Genomic DNA, 17868 nt, shown 5'->3' with positions numbered 1-17868 from the left:
ACATAGATTATTTTATTTGATCTTCATGTTGCCCCTGGGGAAGAAGTGTCAGTCAGATCCTCTCCACTTCACTAATGCAAACACTGGCTTACAGAAGTAAGCTAGCTTGCCCAAGATAAGGAAAAGCACCAGTATGAGAAACCCAAGTTTTGGACTTTTTCACAGGGATTTTCCTCCTCTTTCCCCTGCCTCTCATTCCCCCTAGGCTGGCCAGCTCCAGTCTGGGCTCTAGGAGGCACCTCAAGATTCACACTGAATAAGTCTTCTTTGCCCTTTCCACCCATAGCCACACTGGTTTATTTCCACTTAGTGGGGTTTCCCCTCCCTGAATTCCACTGAAATGATCCAACAGATCTCACCCTCCCTCCACAAACCCAACAAAAGGCCCAGGGAAAACTACATCTGAGGTGTGCAATGTTCTTGTCTATTTTGTATCTTGAGACCCTTAGCGACACTTTCTGTGATGAACAGAACTTGGTTGTCCCAAGAGACACAGCAAAGGCCCTCCTGTTTCAAAAAGGCTGCTTTCTACCCGAGGAATCTTGGTCAACTTGGTGGCAGCCCTTAGAAGCAAAAGTGGCACTTTCCATCAGTCCCTGGCCCTCTCCCACTTCTCTTGTCTGTCTGCCTTCCTCTTTCCCTTCTTTCGGAGCCTTTCCCCTGTGTCCCTTGCACTTTCTCCTTGGGATTCCTAATATCTTTGGGGCAACTACTATATGCCAGACACTATGCTAGGAGCTTTACTGATATCATCTTTAATCCTCACAATAACCAGTTGGGTAAATAACATCTCCAATTTATAAATGAGAATATGAGGGACAGCATAACTCACACAGTCATGTGGCTGTATCAGCGGAAACTGGGTTTAGACCTGGGTTTGGCTGTCTGCAAAGTCCACACACAGCTCTGCCTCTCATTTCTTCCCCCTTTTCTCTTTCACTTGGCTTTTTTTTTTTTTTTTCTCCTGATTATACCTTTTTCTTCCTTTACAAGTGTCTTCGACCTCCTCTGCTTTAATCCAACTAACAGTATCTGAGTCTGGGCAAGTCGCTTCACCTCTGCTCACTTAACCTCTCTAATTCTCAGACTCCTTGTTGTCAGATAAGGAAAACAACAGTGGCTTCCTACCAAGAACAGGTGGGAGGAGTGAGTGAGATGATGAATACATTGCTGTAAAAAAGTGGCCTGTTATAAAGACAGTTTCTTTCTGTTCTTTCAACTTGTTCCTCCCACCTCCTATCCATCTCTTTCTCCCTCTTTTATCATCTTCTCTAACAAAGGAGGGATCTCTTTCCCCCTCCCTCTTTCTCCCTATTATTCCACTGTCCACAGAGAGGGCTGAAGCAGACCAGGTATAAACAAAGCCCCTCTTTTCCCAGCCTTCTGGCTGGAAGGCACACGCCGTTCCTGCCAGCCCACCCCTCCAGCTGACAGCCTTTCCCGTGGCCTATTTCCTGACCTGAGAAAGACAAGCGGCAGAAGTGCCTGCTAATTGTGGACATGTGATGAAGGAGGCAGCTGCTGGCTCATTATCCTCAGGCCATAGAAACCCAGTCAGCTTCAGAGACCCTCCAGCATATCGTTTTTCCTGTATGAACATCACAAAAATTGACTACCCAGTCTTTGACTGCCTTATCACAAGTGGCAGTGTTTGGGGAGGTGCGGGGAATGTATTGCTTATTTAGTAAAGAGGCAGACAGGTAAATAAGTAAATAGGTTTTCAGTTCAGATGAAGATGAGGACACAGTTCAAGGCCAGGGATACAAATCCCTTGTGAGGAAGTGGCACTGAGGGGAGGACATGCCACATTGTACAGAGGGCAGCTACTAGCTGCGTGATCTTGGGCAAGTTGCCTAATTGCTCCCAGTCTCTGTTTCCTCATCTGTGGAATGAGGTGAATACTACCTACTCCATAGGATAGTAATGAAAATTAAATCCATGAAAGTATATGACATGATTGGCACGCGAATACATGGCAATTCTCTTTCCTATATGTTCCTGGCCCACCTTACTCCCAGCTTCCTTGAACCTCTACTGTCTCCCAGGGCCTTTGGGAAAATCTCTTTGTCTTCATCACTTAGGGTCAATCAATAAGCCAGGTCTTTTTTTTTTTTTTTTTTTTTTTAATTTATTTATTTTGAGAGACAGAGTCTTGCTCTGTCGCCCAGGCTGGAGTGCAGCGGCATAATCTCAGCTCACTGCAACCTCTGTCTCCCAGGTTCAAGCGATTCTCCTGCCTCAGCCTCCTGAGTAGCTGGGATTACAGGTGCCCACCATGCCCGGCTAATTTTTGTATTTTTAGTAGAGATGAGGTTTCACCATGTTGGTCAGGCTAGTCTGGAACTCCCGTCCTCAGGTGATCTGCCTGCCTCGGTCTCCCAAAGTGCTGGGATTACAGGCATGAGCCACAGTGCCTGGCCCACCGAGTATTGAACATTGACCTTGTGTCATGTCTTGTGTTGAGTGTTAGAGATACAGACACAGGGAGATCAATTATAGTTGTAGAAAAGAAATACTAATAAAGGCATCAGTCTCTCACATCTGCAGTTCACATTAACAGTTCACAAATACAAAAGCAATCATGTGAGTGGGGTGGGGCAAGGTAAAGGTTATCACTTGTAATTTGCAGACAGGAAAACTGAGACTCAGAGATGGGCCAGAGGTCTATCCCTTATGTCTCCTTGTCTCACTCTCAGTTGGAACAGCAACAGAACAAGCTGTAACATTCTAACCCAAGTAGAGGAAACCAGGGGTCATGCAGGGATGCAGGAGAGGGAGAGGCTGGCAGGGAAGGAGAGGAGGAGGAAGCTTCTTGAAGTTAGTGAGGATGTGAGCCTTTAAAATCAGAACTCAGGCCAGGTGCGGTGGTTCACGCCTGTAATCCCTGCAGTTTGGGAGGCTGAGGTGGGTGGATCACCTGAGGTCAGGAGTTAGAGACCAGCCTGGACAACATGGTGAAACCCCGTCTCTACTAAAAATACAAAAATTAGCCAGGTGTGGTGGCACACACCTGTAATCCTAGCTACTCGGGAGGCTGAGGCAGAAGAATCGCTTGAACCTGGGAGGGGGACGTTGCAGTGAGCTGAGATTGTGCCACTGCACTCCAGCCTGGGGGACAGAGTGAGACTCTGTCTCAAAAAAAAAAAAAAAAAAAAAAAAAAAAAAAAAAAAAAAAAAGGTCAAAACTGAGCAAAACTGGCTAGGTGCCGGTGGTTCAAGCCTGGAATCCCAGTGCTTTGGGGGTGCTAAGGCAGGAAGATTGCTTAAGGTCAGGTGTTCCAGACCATAAATAAATAAATGAATACACAAATAAATTACACTAAAAAGAATTAAGCAAAACTCTTCACCTAACTTCTTCTCATTCTTCAGGACTCAGCTTACATATGGTATCTTCATTCTCCTCTGTGCTTCCTCCTGCCATAGCACTTTTTACACTGCATGGCAGAAGTCCATATAGACAGGGAGCTTCCCCAAACAGGAACTATGTCATTCTGAGTCCCAGCACCAGCTAGAAGAGTAGGTGCTTAGTGAATGTTGGTGGAATGAATAGTTGAATTAAGGAGGTGGGAACGAGCAAGGAGGGTGTGGTTGAGGGGATATGGATAGTGTGGGTCATGAAAGCTCAGCTCAATGAGCATGGTAGACCTTGTGCTGGGCATTGGGGACAGTGAGGTGAATCAGACACAGCCCCTACCTTTGAGGAGCCCCTAGTCTGTGTGGAAGATAGACACACTGACAATATTACAGGGTAATAAGTGTTGGAATGGAGGGAAGCCGGGGTAGATTGTCAGGGCACACAGAAAGCATCTAACCAAGCCTGGAGACCAGGGAAGGTTTCTTGGAGAAGCTGATGCTTAAGCAGATATCAGCTAGACAAAGACACGTCACTGTGAGTGTATGTGTGAGCACAGGCATGTCTAGCATAGCACAACAGGCAGGGGAGACAGCATGAATACAGCACAGATAAGGGGGCAAAATCAGCCTTGGTCTATGCCAAAAGGGCCATAGCAGTTTGTTATCCTTAGAGCAGAAAATCCTAAGTGGTGAGAGATGAGTCAATAGGGGGCCAAACAGGGGGAGCTCTTGTGTCATGCCAAGGAGATGTCTTTACTGTCATCTCAAAGGTACCCGGAGTGTGAGAACTCTGACTCAAGTTACCAACTCATGGGTCTAGCCAGCTCAAGGGCCTCTTTTGCTTAGCAGAATAACCCCAAATGCACCCCACCCAATTACTGCCAGATTCCTGAAATATTCTTCATTAGTAGGTCCATAGGTAACCTTTTCTTCAGGTTCATTAATAAGGACTCTTAGGAGCTGAGAATCTAATGAGGCCAGGAAGATGACAACCAATTAACCAGACTAGCCCCCAGTCCTTTTCTCCTCCTAATTGGCTTCAAAACGACGACATTTCTGCTGTCTTTAATGGGGCTCAGTTCCTAACCGAATCTGAGATGTTCCCCCACCCCTCAAAAATGATGTTTATCAATTGTGTCCAAAGGCAGCTGTCACAGACCCATAGACTGCATCCACACTGCCTGCTTCTGAATATGACCTCAGAATTCTTTTTTTTTTTTTTTTTTTTGAGACGGAGTCTCACTCTGTCGCCCAGACTGGAGTGCAGTGGCCGGATCTCGGCTCACTGCAAGCTCCGCCTCCCGGGTTAACGCCATTCTCCAGGCTCAGCCTCCTGAGTAGCTGGGACTACAGGTGCCCACCACCTCGCCCGGCTAGTTTTTTGTATTTTTTAGTAGAGACGGGGTTTCACCGTGTTAGCCAGGATGGTCTCGATCTCCTGACCTCGTGATCCACCCGTCTCGGCCTCCCAAAGCGCTGGGATTACAGGCTTGAGCCACCGCGCCCAGCTGACCTCAGAATTCTATTCAGAAACTTGCAACCAGCTAAACTCACCTCTCCTCATCCCAACACTACTCCAGAACATGTCTCCTCCACAGTTCAAATCCCTTCTCCATCCTGCTCTGACACTGCCTCATCTCTGTCATTTATCAACATTCAACTCACATCCTCTGGTCACTGATGATTTGGGCTCAGTGGGACTCACTGTCTTCCTTTCTACTCAAGGCTTGTTTTCATTCTCAGGAACTTTGAGTGTCATGTGGACAATCCATCCGCCACCTTGGACGAACCTTCTCTTCCATTTTGCTTCAGCTATTCACCTGTCCCTGTAACTTGAGCTATTTTGACTTGGATTTGTGTCACTGGAATTTAAAGAGGTCTGATCAATTTAGTATCCAGCCTCACTGGCTGAACACCCAAGACCTGGCATGGCCTGGTCTCTACTTCCCCAGCTTCATCTTCCTGGCTCACACTATGCTCCAGAAATACCAGCGCTTCGTCATTTTGTGCCATTGCTCATGTTATTAATCTCTAGCTCCTACTCCTAATCATCTTCATTACTCACCTGTGGAATTACTGATCCCAGAGAAGCTTCACTTTTTCTTCCCCACAACACCTCTACCACTCAGAACATACAATGTCTCTCTCCCCTGCACTCTCATGGCACTTTGTGTGATTGTTTCAGTCAGACTCCAACCAGAAAAATGGGAACTATTCTTTAAACCAGAAGGAATTGCTTATATAGGTGATGGAAGAACTAAGAAGCTAAACAGAATACTGAGGAAACCCAGAGATTGTCAAAAGCAAAAAATACTAGTATTAGAGCTAAAAGAAGCTGGAACCATGAGAGCAGGAGTCACAGTAGAGAAGCAGCCCCTGCTGGGGGACCAGCCGAGGCAGGGGGAAAATACCTGGATTTCTCCCTTTTCTGCATCTCCAATCACCTGCCAATATCTTCCCTTGGCTAGTCCCAGCCAGAAGCTACTATCACAGGAGCCTGGGAAACATAGCCTGCAAAGGTCAACCCCTCAGAAAAGGTTGCAGGAAAAAGAACAGGAGAGGATGAAGAATAATAGCAAACAGGCTGAGGACCGGCATAGCCATTGACCCAAAGAAGGTTATAATTATCTGTTTACAATTTTGTTTCCCTAGTCAGTGTGTATCTTGAGGGAAGGGAACCCACTCACCTCTGTGCCCCCAGAGTCCATGATGTGTTCAGTGACTGTAAACTGCCTTCCCTGAAAGAGATTTTATACCTCCACATTACCACTAGCTTGCAGTGCCTCCTTGTGGGAAGAATACGTCTCCCCACTCCATCGACATCAAGTTTGATTACGTGACTTACTTTGGCCAATGGATGTGGGCAGAAGTGATGTGATCCAAGTCCCAAAGAAGCTTTAAAAGGCTTTGTGTGGTTGAGCCATCCCAAACGGACCCCAGAGTAAGAAAATGCATGGAACAGAGTTGCAGCTGACTTGTAGTTGGTATGGAATGAGTGAGAAAGAAACCCTTATTATCTAAGCTCCTGACTCAGGGTGTGTGTTACCACAGCATAATCTAAAGCAATCTCACCAACTTTGTGACTGAGGGTGGAAATGTGAAGAGAAACTATGACAGGTTTTTGGAAAAACACCATTGGATGATGTGACATTAGGATTTTGAGTCCAAAGTCTGAGTTTGAGTACGGGGCCTGCCATCTAATACTTACATAGCTTAGAAAAGTTACATAACCTTAGAGTGGGAAAATAAAGACACAGAAGTGTGGCGCAGCTCATTGTGTGCAAGAAAATGCAAGTGGTCTGGACTCAGCTTCTTCATCCAGAAAATCACTGATTTACTGTACTGATGATAATATACTATGTACTATACAGCAATACAGATACTGTATTACTATAGTATGATAATGCAGCTTTCCATGCTAGGAGTGACAGCAAAGGTCACAAGAGGATTTTCATGAAAGCATATTGTGAATTTTAAGTCACTGTTAGTTATCATCAATGCCAACCAGGCCTTTCTTTCTCTGCAACCAGACTCAATGATGCAAGGTTCCTATAGTTGATCTCAATCTAGAAAACACACACACACACACACACACATTTATTGAGCACCTAAAATAAACAAGGAAGTGTATGAGGGTCTGTGGGGTCTGAGTGATGAATGGGGAATTGGGTAAATTGAAATCACAGAATCAAAGTGGGATAGGGCCAAACAGATCTTCCTATGCAACAAATCCAAACTGCATGTTTTACAGATCGGTAAACTGAGACCCAGAGACAGCAAATGCAATGCTCAAAGTTGCATAGTAAAGTAGTAGCAGAAGCAGGATAAAACTCTGAATCTCCTAACTCCTAGTCTGGGCATGCTTTTCCCACTACACTATGATGGTATGTGTGTGTTTCAAAATTACATTTTGGGCTGGGCATAGTGGCTCATGCCTGTAATCCCAGCACTTTGGGAGACCAAAGCTGGCAGATCACTTGAGCCTAGGAGTTTGAGACCAGCCTGGGCAACACAGTGAAACCCCGTCCCTACCAAAAAAGCAAGCAAGCAAACAAAAAACATAAAAGTTAGCTGGGCATGGTGGTATATAATCCATGCCTATAATCCCAGCTATTTGGGATCAGGAGGCTGAGGCAGGAAGATTGCTTGAGTCCAGTAGGTGAAGGTTGCAGTGAGCCAAGATTGTGTCACTGCACTCCAGCCTGGATGACAGAGCAAGACCTGTCTCAAAACAAAATAAAACAAAACAAAAAACTATATTGTGGATGGTCTCTCCCTCCTTTGTAGGCAGAAAAACATTTCTTTCCCTTTTACTAGCCTCCCTGGGTTCTGGCCGGATCTCCAATCAGATCCAGAAAAAGGGACAAGAAGCCCCTTTCCGAGGGGCACATGGAGGCAGAACCCTAAAAGGTCATGCTTCCTGAAATAAAAGTCCCTAAAACTCCTCTACTCTTCCAAACACCCATCTGCCTCATCATCTATATGATCTCAACCAAGTCCCAGGAACTTTGAGGATATGGAAGGCTGACCACATACAGCATTTTTTTTTTCTTTTTTTAAACAGAGTTTTGCTCTTGTTACCCAGGCTGGAGTGCAATGGTGCAATCTCTGCTCACCGCAACCTGCACCTCCCAGGTTCAAGCGATTCTCCTGCCTCAGCCTTCCAAGTAGCTGGGATTACAGGCACCCACCACCACGCCTGGCTAACTTTTGTATTTTTACTAGAGATGAGGTTTCTCCATATTGGTCAGGCTGGTCTTGAACTCCCGACCTCAGGTGATCCACCCGCCTCAGCCTCCCAAAGTGCTGGGATTACAGGCGTGAGCCACCAAGCCGGACCTCACAGCTTTAATAAACACGAATCATTAGCCATATCAATAGTCTTGACTGAGTGAGCTGGGAAAAGCTACAAGAAAGGGAATCCTGAGGAGGGATCCCATAAAGCAGAGAATGGCATTATTGCACTGGCAAAGACACTACTGAAACTGACTTAATACCTGAGACAGCAGAGGGGTAGGCACTGGGTGAGGCTGAGCATCCCCCATCACTGTTCCCAGATCTGATCATATCCTGGCAAAATTCTTAACATGGTCTACAAGATCCTGTACCTTCTGATCCCTGCTCATCTGTCCATCCTCATCTCATGCTACTTTCCCTTATTTAGTCCCTGTGCCATGGCCTTCTTTCAATTTCATGAATATTTCACGCTTTAACCCACATTGGGACTATTCTTGATGTGGAACATGCCCCTCCCCACACTCTACTCTTTGCCTGGCTAGCTTTTTCTCATCCTTTTGTTCTCACCTTAAGTGTTACTTTCTCAGAAAACCTTAACTCTCCAGCCTAAAGTTAGGTTTCTCTCTTGCACTTTTTTCATAGCACTTGTGGTGGACTTACGTTAACTTCTATCTGCCCCCTTCATTCCCTCCTTTAGGAAACCACCATTTTAAACAGTTATATTAGGACTATGTTGCCATACTTGCCTCCTGCAGCCACTGGGATGGGCACATGACTCACAGGTGACCAATCATAATATTCCCTGCTATTGATACATAGTGGTTGGGAGAGAGAAGGTCTCTTTTCGCAGGAATTGGGAAGCCATGAATCTGCCATCATCCCTCTAACTCCCCATGCAGAGAGTCTGGCTATAGAAGGAGGCTGAGGGGATAAGTAAAGCTGAGAAATGGAGAGTGCAATTGAACCCTGGGTCTCATGGACTTCCCAGTTACAGGAGCTCATACATTCTCTCTTTTTTTTTTTCCTTTTTCGAGATGGAGTCTTGCTCTGTCACCCAGGCTGGAGTGCAGTGGGGTGATCTCGATTCACTGTAACTTCCACCTCCTGGGTTCAAGCAATTCTCCTGCTTCAGCCTCCCGAGTAGCTGGGACTACATGCTCAGCTAATTTTTGTATTTTTAGTAGAGATGGGGTTTCACTGTGTTGACCAGACTGGTTTCAAACCAGGCTGACCTCAAGTGATCCGCCCACCTCAGCCTCCCAAAGTGCTGGGATTACAGGCTTGAGCCACTGTGCCCAGCCAATTCTATTTTTTTTAATTAAAGCTAGTTTGATTTGTGATTTTATCACTTGCAATAACAAGAGTCCTAACTCAAGTAGAACGTATCACAATTTTAACAGCTGTATTGAGCCATAATTCATATACCATACAGTTTACCCATTTATTTACACAATTTTTAATTAATATTTGTATAAGTATTTGTTTAATGTCTCTTTCCCCATTAGTTCCATGACAGTAAGGATTGCAGCAGTTTGTTCATCATTCATTATATCCTAAGTGCCAGGGCAGCACTTGGCTCAGCGTGCTCAATAAATGTTTTTCACTGAATAAGTAAAATGTATTAATGAATATCTACCCTATGCTGGGTCCTTAGGATAATGAAACAAATTAGACACAATCCATGCAGTAGAAGCCTAGGAGGAGAGATAAACATGTAAATAGGCAAGTTCTGGTGATCAATAGCAGAAAGCTCAGGGAGTTGAGTTGGGCAGAGATGGGTTACCTTGACCTGCCCAAACCTAACCAATTAATTAAGGTTGTCTTCAAGTGCCTTCCTAAAAACACTGCACTAAGATTTAATCTCACGTGTTCTATCCGTGTTCCTAAATACATTTGATAGGTTTATACGACTCCACTACTTGCTAATGGTATAAGCTTGAGCAAGTTATTTAACCTCTCTGAATCTCATTTTTGGACGTGCTGTATAGTACCTACCTTGAAGGTTTATAAACAGACTTAAATGAGATAATTAATGCTAAACATATCACATAGTGCCTTGTTAAATATATATTAGCTATGATTACCACATATGCTGTGTAGTGAAGTTAACTGGTTAGGAGCACAGGCTCTGGGAGCCAGACTACCGTGTGGGTTGAAATACTGGTTCTATGCTCTTACTAGCTGTGTGACTTTGGCAAGTTACTCAACTTCTCTGTGCCTCACTTTTCTCATCTGTTAAACACACACAGACACACACAGACAGACAGACACTCAGACAAACACACACACACACACACAAAAAATGTGGAGATAAGGAAAGAACATATCTTGGAGGGTTTTAGGGGGGTTAAATTAGATGCGTAATACTTTAAAACACTTAGAATAAATAGTGCCTGACACGAGGTAAGCACCTAATAAGTGTTTAACCAATTCACCTTTAAAAAAATCTTAGAATGGCCATGTGCGGTAGCTCATGCCTATAATCCCAGCACTTTAGGAGGCCCAGGCGAGTGGATCACCTGAAGTCAGGAGTCCGAGACCAGCCTGGCCAACATGATGAAACCCTGTCTCTACTGAAAATACAAAAAATTAGCCAGGGATGGTGGTGAGTGCCTGTAATCCCAGCTACTCGGGAGGCTGAGGCAGGAGAATCGCTTGAACCCTGGAGGCAGAGATTTCAGTGAGCTGACATTGCCCCACTGCACTCCAACCTGGGCGACAAGAGTGAAACTCCATATCAAAAAAAAAAAAAAAAATCTCAGTGAGAAGGGCTTGGCAAGCTGGTATATTTTTTTCTAATACATATCCAAATATGTATTAGAAAATAAATACAGAAAATCATCCTGCACAATTCCAGTGGCACGAGTCCCCTCTTTGGGCAACACTACTCCAGACTCACACCATCCAGTGATTTATGGTTCCCTGACCCACAAGGCTGTTCCTTGCCTCTGCCAGGGTTATGCCCCTGCCTGGAATGCCCTTAACTCTCCTCTTCACTTGACTGGTCCTACTTATCTTCAAGACTCTACTTGGGCATCATGTTCTCTGACCCCAGGAGAATCAGGTTCCTCCTCTATGCTCCCCCAACATCCCTCTGTCACAGCCCTGACCACTTGGACTATGACTGTTACTGTGGGCTGTCTCACTGGATCGAGCTTCTTCAGACCAGGGAATGTTGCCTATTTCACAGCTCAGGGCCTAGAACAGAGTAGGCATGCAGGAAGTCTTCACTGGACAATAAAATAAAGAACCCAAATACTTAACATCATAAACTTAATCAAAACATATTTTTGCATCCTCCGTGTCTGGCCGTATGCTAGGCACAGTAGGCACAAAGACAAACAAGATTCATTTCCTGTCTGCAAGGAACTTTCGGGAGACAGACAAGTAAATGAGTGCATCCAAGTATGATGGGTACTGTGACTCTTCTATGTGTGGGGTGCATTAAGTGAGGGAACAAATAAAGAGCTCTGGCTGGGGGCTAGGAAAGGTTTCATAGAAGATGTGAAGTGCGAGCTGTTTTGAAAGCCGAGTGGGGGCTCACTAGCTGGATGAGGGTAGAAGATGGAGAGTAGAAGAGAGCATTCCAAGCAGATGAAATATAGGCAGTCCAGGGAGAGTGCTGGGAGCCTCCAGGGAGACTGCAGGTTGAAAACCTAAAGGGACCATCTGAAGTTCTCGAGGTGTGGGCTTCATCACTTGCTTATTGTTCTATGGACCACATGGAGGCACTTTCTGGACTCCGAGAACCTCTGCGATAGTGCAGAAACAGCAAGGCCCAAGATGACCCAACCTCCCTGTTTATTAAGCACTTACAGTTTGATACAGTTTACAGGCCACCTTGGGGAGAAGAAAGTATATGACACACACATACTCATAATGCACATAATACAAATATATAAAACACACAATTCACACTTGTATTTTATACAGATTACCCACCTGTAAGCCCACATATCTGTTCTTCAGAAACTATCAGAGACTTTAAACTCTCTACTCTTCAATACTTACAACACTTAGGATGTGAGATATACTTAGGGAGACTGGCTAAAAGCTAAGCAGTACATCTATTCTAGAGGGAGATTTCAAACTTTCAAACCTAGGCATGGAACTCTTTTTGGAAGGCAACCTTACCCCGGACCCCAATACATAAAATAAAAGCAAAGGTAGGTAGAGTTCTGCTTTGAGGCCACTGAGACAGGTCTGGGCACCTAGGCCTCAAAGGAGCATGAGGATCAAAATATTTTAACCTTGGAAAAAGTCAGGACATCGATGAGCTACATACTCAAACCACATAATTTTGTTCCTTCATACAGTTCCTTTTGTTGTGAATTGTGTTTTGGTGAGAAGCATGAGTTTGCATTGAGATAAACTGTAAGAACAGCATATAAATACTCAGTGCTGGAAAGATGTTTGATATTCAGGACATGGTCACATTCAGCATACAGAGTCTGCTCTACAGTTGATGATGAAGAGGAGTGCTTCTCTGGAATAACGGGTTTGTTTTTATACTAGGACACTCTAAACCATGTAACTGATTATGTTTCCCTCTTGGCAATGGTTGCTAGGAAGCTCAAAGGCAACATTTTGGCCCAACTCTTGCAGGTGTCCAAGAACTTAATACTTACCCTAGCTTCCTCTTATTTTTCCCTCACCCTTGCTTTCCCTTTGCTCCAATTTTCTCACTTATTTATTTTTATTGTACTGTGACAATTTTTATAAGACATCTCAAGTACTTTGTGGAAGGAACTGGTAAAAAAAAGAGTTTATAAATTTAAAATGTATTTACATATTCCATATAACAAAATATATACATATCAAAAATGAATTATCTAAAACTCACAGCACAAAGCCCATATGTACATCATACAAATATAAAACAACACACACAGATCACACAGGTACATAATTCACAACAACACCAGTGTCATAAATACAAACACACTCGTGCCCTGTTTACCCCACTCTCATGAGCATGTGTACACCTGCGCACGTGCACACACGTGTCATGTACATACCAAGCTGCTCTGCGAGGAGCCGGCCCTTCTCAGCGGGAACAACCCTCTCTTCCTCCATGTCACACTTGTTCCCCACCAGAATAACTTGTGCATTGTCCCAGGAGTAGGTCTTGATCTGAGTAGCCCTAAAATGAGATAGAAAGAGATATGTTAATCATATTCCTCTAGACTGAATGTCTGTGTCCCTACCTCCAGATTTACATATTGAAGCCTAATCCCCAGTGTAATGGTATTTGGATGTGGAGTCTTTGGGATGTAATTATGTCAATGAAGCTAGAGTCCTCATAAATGTGTCCATACAAGAAGAGAAAGAGGCTAGAGCCCTCTTTCTCTCTTGGCCATGGGAGGATACAACAAGAAGCTGGCTGTCTCCGGATACTGGAGCTGCTGAAGACTTGATCTTGGACTTCTTAGCTCCAGAACTGTGAGAAAGAAATGTCCATCATTTAAGCCACCAAGTCTATAGCATTTTTCTTATAGCAACCCAATCCGACCAAGACACATACCCTCCTATGACAAAAAGAAAACTGCAAAGTGTGAAGAAATGGTTTCTCTACGACAGGACTAGCAACACCCAAGTTACTGCCAATTAATTCAGCTGAGGACAGACAGATACCTGTCCCTGCTGACTGTCACAGATGCTGACTCCTAAGCCCTAGCTGCAAACCTCATCCATCTCTTTGAAGTCCACCTCTACCATATCTGGCCATCCCTCTCCTCACTGGGCAGAGAGCTCTTTCTAAAACAGGTATTTGATCACAATGTATCCTTTCTTAAAAGCCTTCTCTGGCCCCCAGCTAGCTATGTGATCGAGTCCAGATTCCTCAGTTCAAGATCATTCATGCTGTGCCTCTCTAGCCTCATTACCCATTTTCCTGCCTCCCAACCTTTTCACTCATTCCCCAAAAGCTCTTCCATGGCTTGTGCCTTTGCCTACACTGGGAATTCCTTCCCCACAACTAACTCATCCTCCAGGGCCCAGTGCTGATCCCACAACACCTTGAGGGGAGCCTCTTCAAGCTTCCCCTAGATCCACTTAGCCTCCACCTCCTCCTATGTGATTCATAAACCTTCCCTGAAGCCTTGGATTATGATTATGTGCAGAAACCAAAATGTCAGCAGTGGTTACCTTCACATAAGATGATTATAAGAATTTTTAAAAATACTTTTCGGCCAGGCGCGGTGGCTCACACCTGTAATCCCAGCACTTTGGGAGGCCGAGGTGGGTGGATCACGAGGTTAGGAGATTGAGACCATCCTGGCTAACATGGTGAAACCCCGTCTCCACTAAAAATTTTAAAAAAAATTAGCCGGGCATGGTGGTGGGTGTTTGTAGTCCCAGCTACTCGGGAGGCTGAGGCAGGAGAATGGCGTGAACCTGGGAGGCAGAGCTTGCGGTGAGCCAAGATGGTGTCACTACACTCCAGCCTGGGTGACAGAGTGAGACTCTATCTCAAAAAAAAAAAAAAAAACAAAAACAAAAAAAAACAACTTTTCAAATTTCTGTACTTTTCACATTTTTGAAAGTGAGCATGTATTACTTCTATAATTAAAAACAAAATTTTAAGAGGAAATAAAAAAGGACTCTTTTATATTATGGAGACATCTTTTTGTGGAGATGAGCCTAACATTCCCCAAAGATCCCATCAGGTAGAAATGATTACTTCCTCTTTTGGTCTCCTGCACATTTACCATGGCACCTATTACACTTGGCTGAATTTCTATCACTCCCTGAGGGCAAGGACTGGCTTATTTATCTTTGGGATGCCAATACCCAGCACAGAACACAAAGCAGAGAAGGTGTCAGTGAATGTCTGATAAATGAACGAGCTAGTGAATGGTTAGTCCTGAAGCAGATCTTGAATCTGACTCTACCCTGACACTGACAATCCAACTCAACCCTAACTGCAACCTGAACCTATTACTGATCTTACCACCAACCTTCTCATTTATGGTGAGAAGCCATTCCCCCAAAGGATGGAATTCACTCAACCACCACTTCTTGTGGGCCCACAAGAAACCAGGCCCCATTCTGGGCACGGGGCTTGGATGGCAGGTAGGGGTGAGGCTGAGACCAAGTTACCCACAGACAAAACTCAAAGGCCAGGGCTTGGGAGAGATAGACACTCAGTCTTCAGACTCAAGACAGGTAACTTGGTCCAGCTCTCCTTATCTCCCATGCTACTCTTTTTTTTTTTTTTTTTTGAGACGGAGTCTCGCTCTGTCACCCAGGCTGGCATGCAGTGGCGTGATCTCGGCTCACTGCAAGCTCCGCCTCCTGGGTTAACGCCACTCCCCTGCCTCAGCCTCTTGAACAGCTGAGACTACAGGCGCCCACCACCATGCCTGGCTACTTTTTTGTATTTTTAGTAGAGATGGGGTTTCACCATGTTAGTCAGGATGGTCTCGATCTCCTGACCTCGTGATCCACCTGTCTTGGCCTCCCAAAGTGCTGGGATTACAGGCGTGAGCCACCGCGCCTGACACTACTCTTTCTTTCATCTTCCTCCCTCCTCCCACCCCATTTCCTCTCAGCTCCCAGACTAGCAACAAACTCAGGTTATTCTTGGAGGAATCATCACCAGGTGTTAAAGTCACCGTGTTCCTGAGGCAGAATGAACAGAGACTGAGGGAGGAAGGGAAGGGGGTCAAGGCCAACAGGGAAATGGGCAGTGTGGAGACACTTCAGGGGAGATGTGATGAGAGAGAAGAGGAGCAGGGAGAGGGGAGGAAGGGAGGAAAATGATGAGTGGAGAGAGTAAAGGAAAGAGGAAGAGAACAGAGGAAGGAGAGGAGAAAAACCCAAGGTAGAGAGAAGAAAGAGTTATTAAAAAGGAAGGGGCAGAAAGGAGGAAGAAGAGGATAACCAAGAGGCAGAAAAGGAGAACACGGACCCCCAGGAATGACAGACATGCTGATGACACCCTGAACTGCTGGTCAGAACAGGGTAGTGTAGCAGGCAGCCCACAAGGTCACTCTCAGCTCAAGCTGTGTATGTGAAGCCAACACAGCTTCACACAATTATGACAACTGCTCCCTGGGAGAAGTGAAATCCTCAAAGGGTCACTATTGGGCAAAAGGGAGCAGGAGATGAGCCCAGCACTGGCCTGCCCTGCTGCTGTGTGCCTGGCCTGCTCGGCCTCTCTGATTCTGAAGGACAGCCACCGCACAGATGTCCCACCTTCCCCCATCCTCATCTGAGCAGGGACACTGGGTCCTGGCCCTCCCCCTCATGTATCCTTCCCCTCAGACTCCCTTCTCCTGGGAATCGTGCCCCCGGAGGAAAGCTATAAGTTGCTCAGAGGTTGCAACTCTGGGGTGCTGTACTGATTTCCATTGTATATTGAGCCTTGATGAACTTGGACTGTATGTGCTCCTGGACACCCGGCTCAGCCCAGGGACAAACTTTATAGAGAAGTGCTATGTGGATTCACTCTCCACTAGAGCTACAGTAATCTTCCTGAAACACAAATCTGAACCTGTTGGTTTCTAATTCATATGTCATCATCTATGGGACAGAATCCAAACTCCTTATAGCAGCACACAAAACCCTTCGTGACCTGTGCCCTTCAATACTCGCACCTACCTTCTCACCTTTGCACATCTGTACTCGTTTTCTGGAACATCCTTATTCATTTGTCCCTCGAGCTAACTCCTGTTCATCTTACAAAATGCAGCATATGTGTCAGCAACTTCAGGGCACTTTCTCTGACTCCCTAAACTGGGTCAGAGAGCCCTCTGCTGGGTTCCCACAGCCCTGATGACTCGCCTCATCACTACACCTAGCACACGTTTTCTTTTCTTTTTTCTTTTTAGACAGAGTCTCATTCTGTTGCCCAGGCTGGAGTGCAGTGGTGTGATCTCGGCTCACTGCAACCTCCACCTCCCAGGTTCAAGCAATTCTCCTACCTTAGCCTCCTGAGTAGCTGGGATTACAGGCACGTGCCACCACGCCCGGCTAATTTTTGTATTTTTAGTAGAGATGGGGTTTCACCATGTTGGCCAGGCTTGTCTCGAACTCCTGACTTCAGGTGCTCTGGCCACCTCGGCCTCCCAAAGTGCTGGGATTACAGGCGTGAGCCACTGCACCAGGCCTATCACATGATATTTTCATTCCTGCTTATGGATCTGTCTTCTCCTCTCATCTGTGAACTCCTGAGGCCAGGAACCATGTCTGATTCATCTGGGTCATCTGGGCTTCCCTAGCACGCAATACAGGACCTAGCACATGTTAGGTTTTAATGAACAGTTTGCTAACTTAATGAATGAATATGAGTCTCATACCAGTCTTGAACAGCATTGAAGGACTCTTCATTGGTGATGTCATACATCAGAATGAAGCCCATGGCCCCACGGTAATAGGCTGTCGTGATGGTCCGGTACCGCTCCTGCCCAGCTGTGTCCTGGGCAGGAAAAGAAAAGAAGCAATCTCTTAGAAAGTCTGCTTTGGTTCCTAAAAAGTCCCCAAGACAATTAACTAATAACCCAAGGCAATTTTTTTTTTTTTTTTTTTTTTGAGACGGAGTTTCGCTCTTGTTGCCCAGGCTGGAGTGCAATGGTGCGATCTCAGCTCACTGCAACCTCTGCCTCCTAGGTTCAAGCGATTCTCCTGCCTCAGCCTCCCAAGTAGCTGGGATTACAGGCATGCACCACCATGACCAGCTAATTTTGTATTTTTAGTAGAGACGGGGTTTCTCCATGTTGGTCAGGCAGGTCTCGAACTCCCAACCTCATGTGATCCACCTGCCTTGGCCTCCCA

The 17868-nt window shown here is 45.5% G+C and overlaps 1 protein-coding gene across 1 annotated transcript in view; it reads right to left on the bottom strand.

Annotated features, from left to right (window-relative positions):
• Positions 1–17868, bottom strand: part of RAB3B (RAB3B, member RAS oncogene family) — an 83067-nt gene that overhangs the window by 12209 nt on the left and 52990 nt on the right. The window contains exons 3-4 of the mRNA XM_007978763.3: positions 17394–17512; positions 13110–13234 (exon numbers count right to left, since the gene is read on the bottom strand). Of these exons, the coding sequence (XP_007976954.1) occupies positions 13110–13234; positions 17394–17512 (244 nt within the window). The remainder of the gene's footprint in view (positions 1–13109; positions 13235–17393; positions 17513–17868) is intronic.

The sequence above is a fragment of the Chlorocebus sabaeus genome, chromosome 20, assembly GCF_047675955.1.
Source record: "Chlorocebus sabaeus isolate Y175 chromosome 20, mChlSab1.0.hap1, whole genome shotgun sequence".
In the NCBI taxonomy this organism is placed as follows: Eukaryota; Metazoa; Chordata; class Mammalia; order Primates; family Cercopithecidae; genus Chlorocebus; species Chlorocebus sabaeus.
This window is presented reverse-complemented; position numbering and strand designations above follow the sequence as displayed.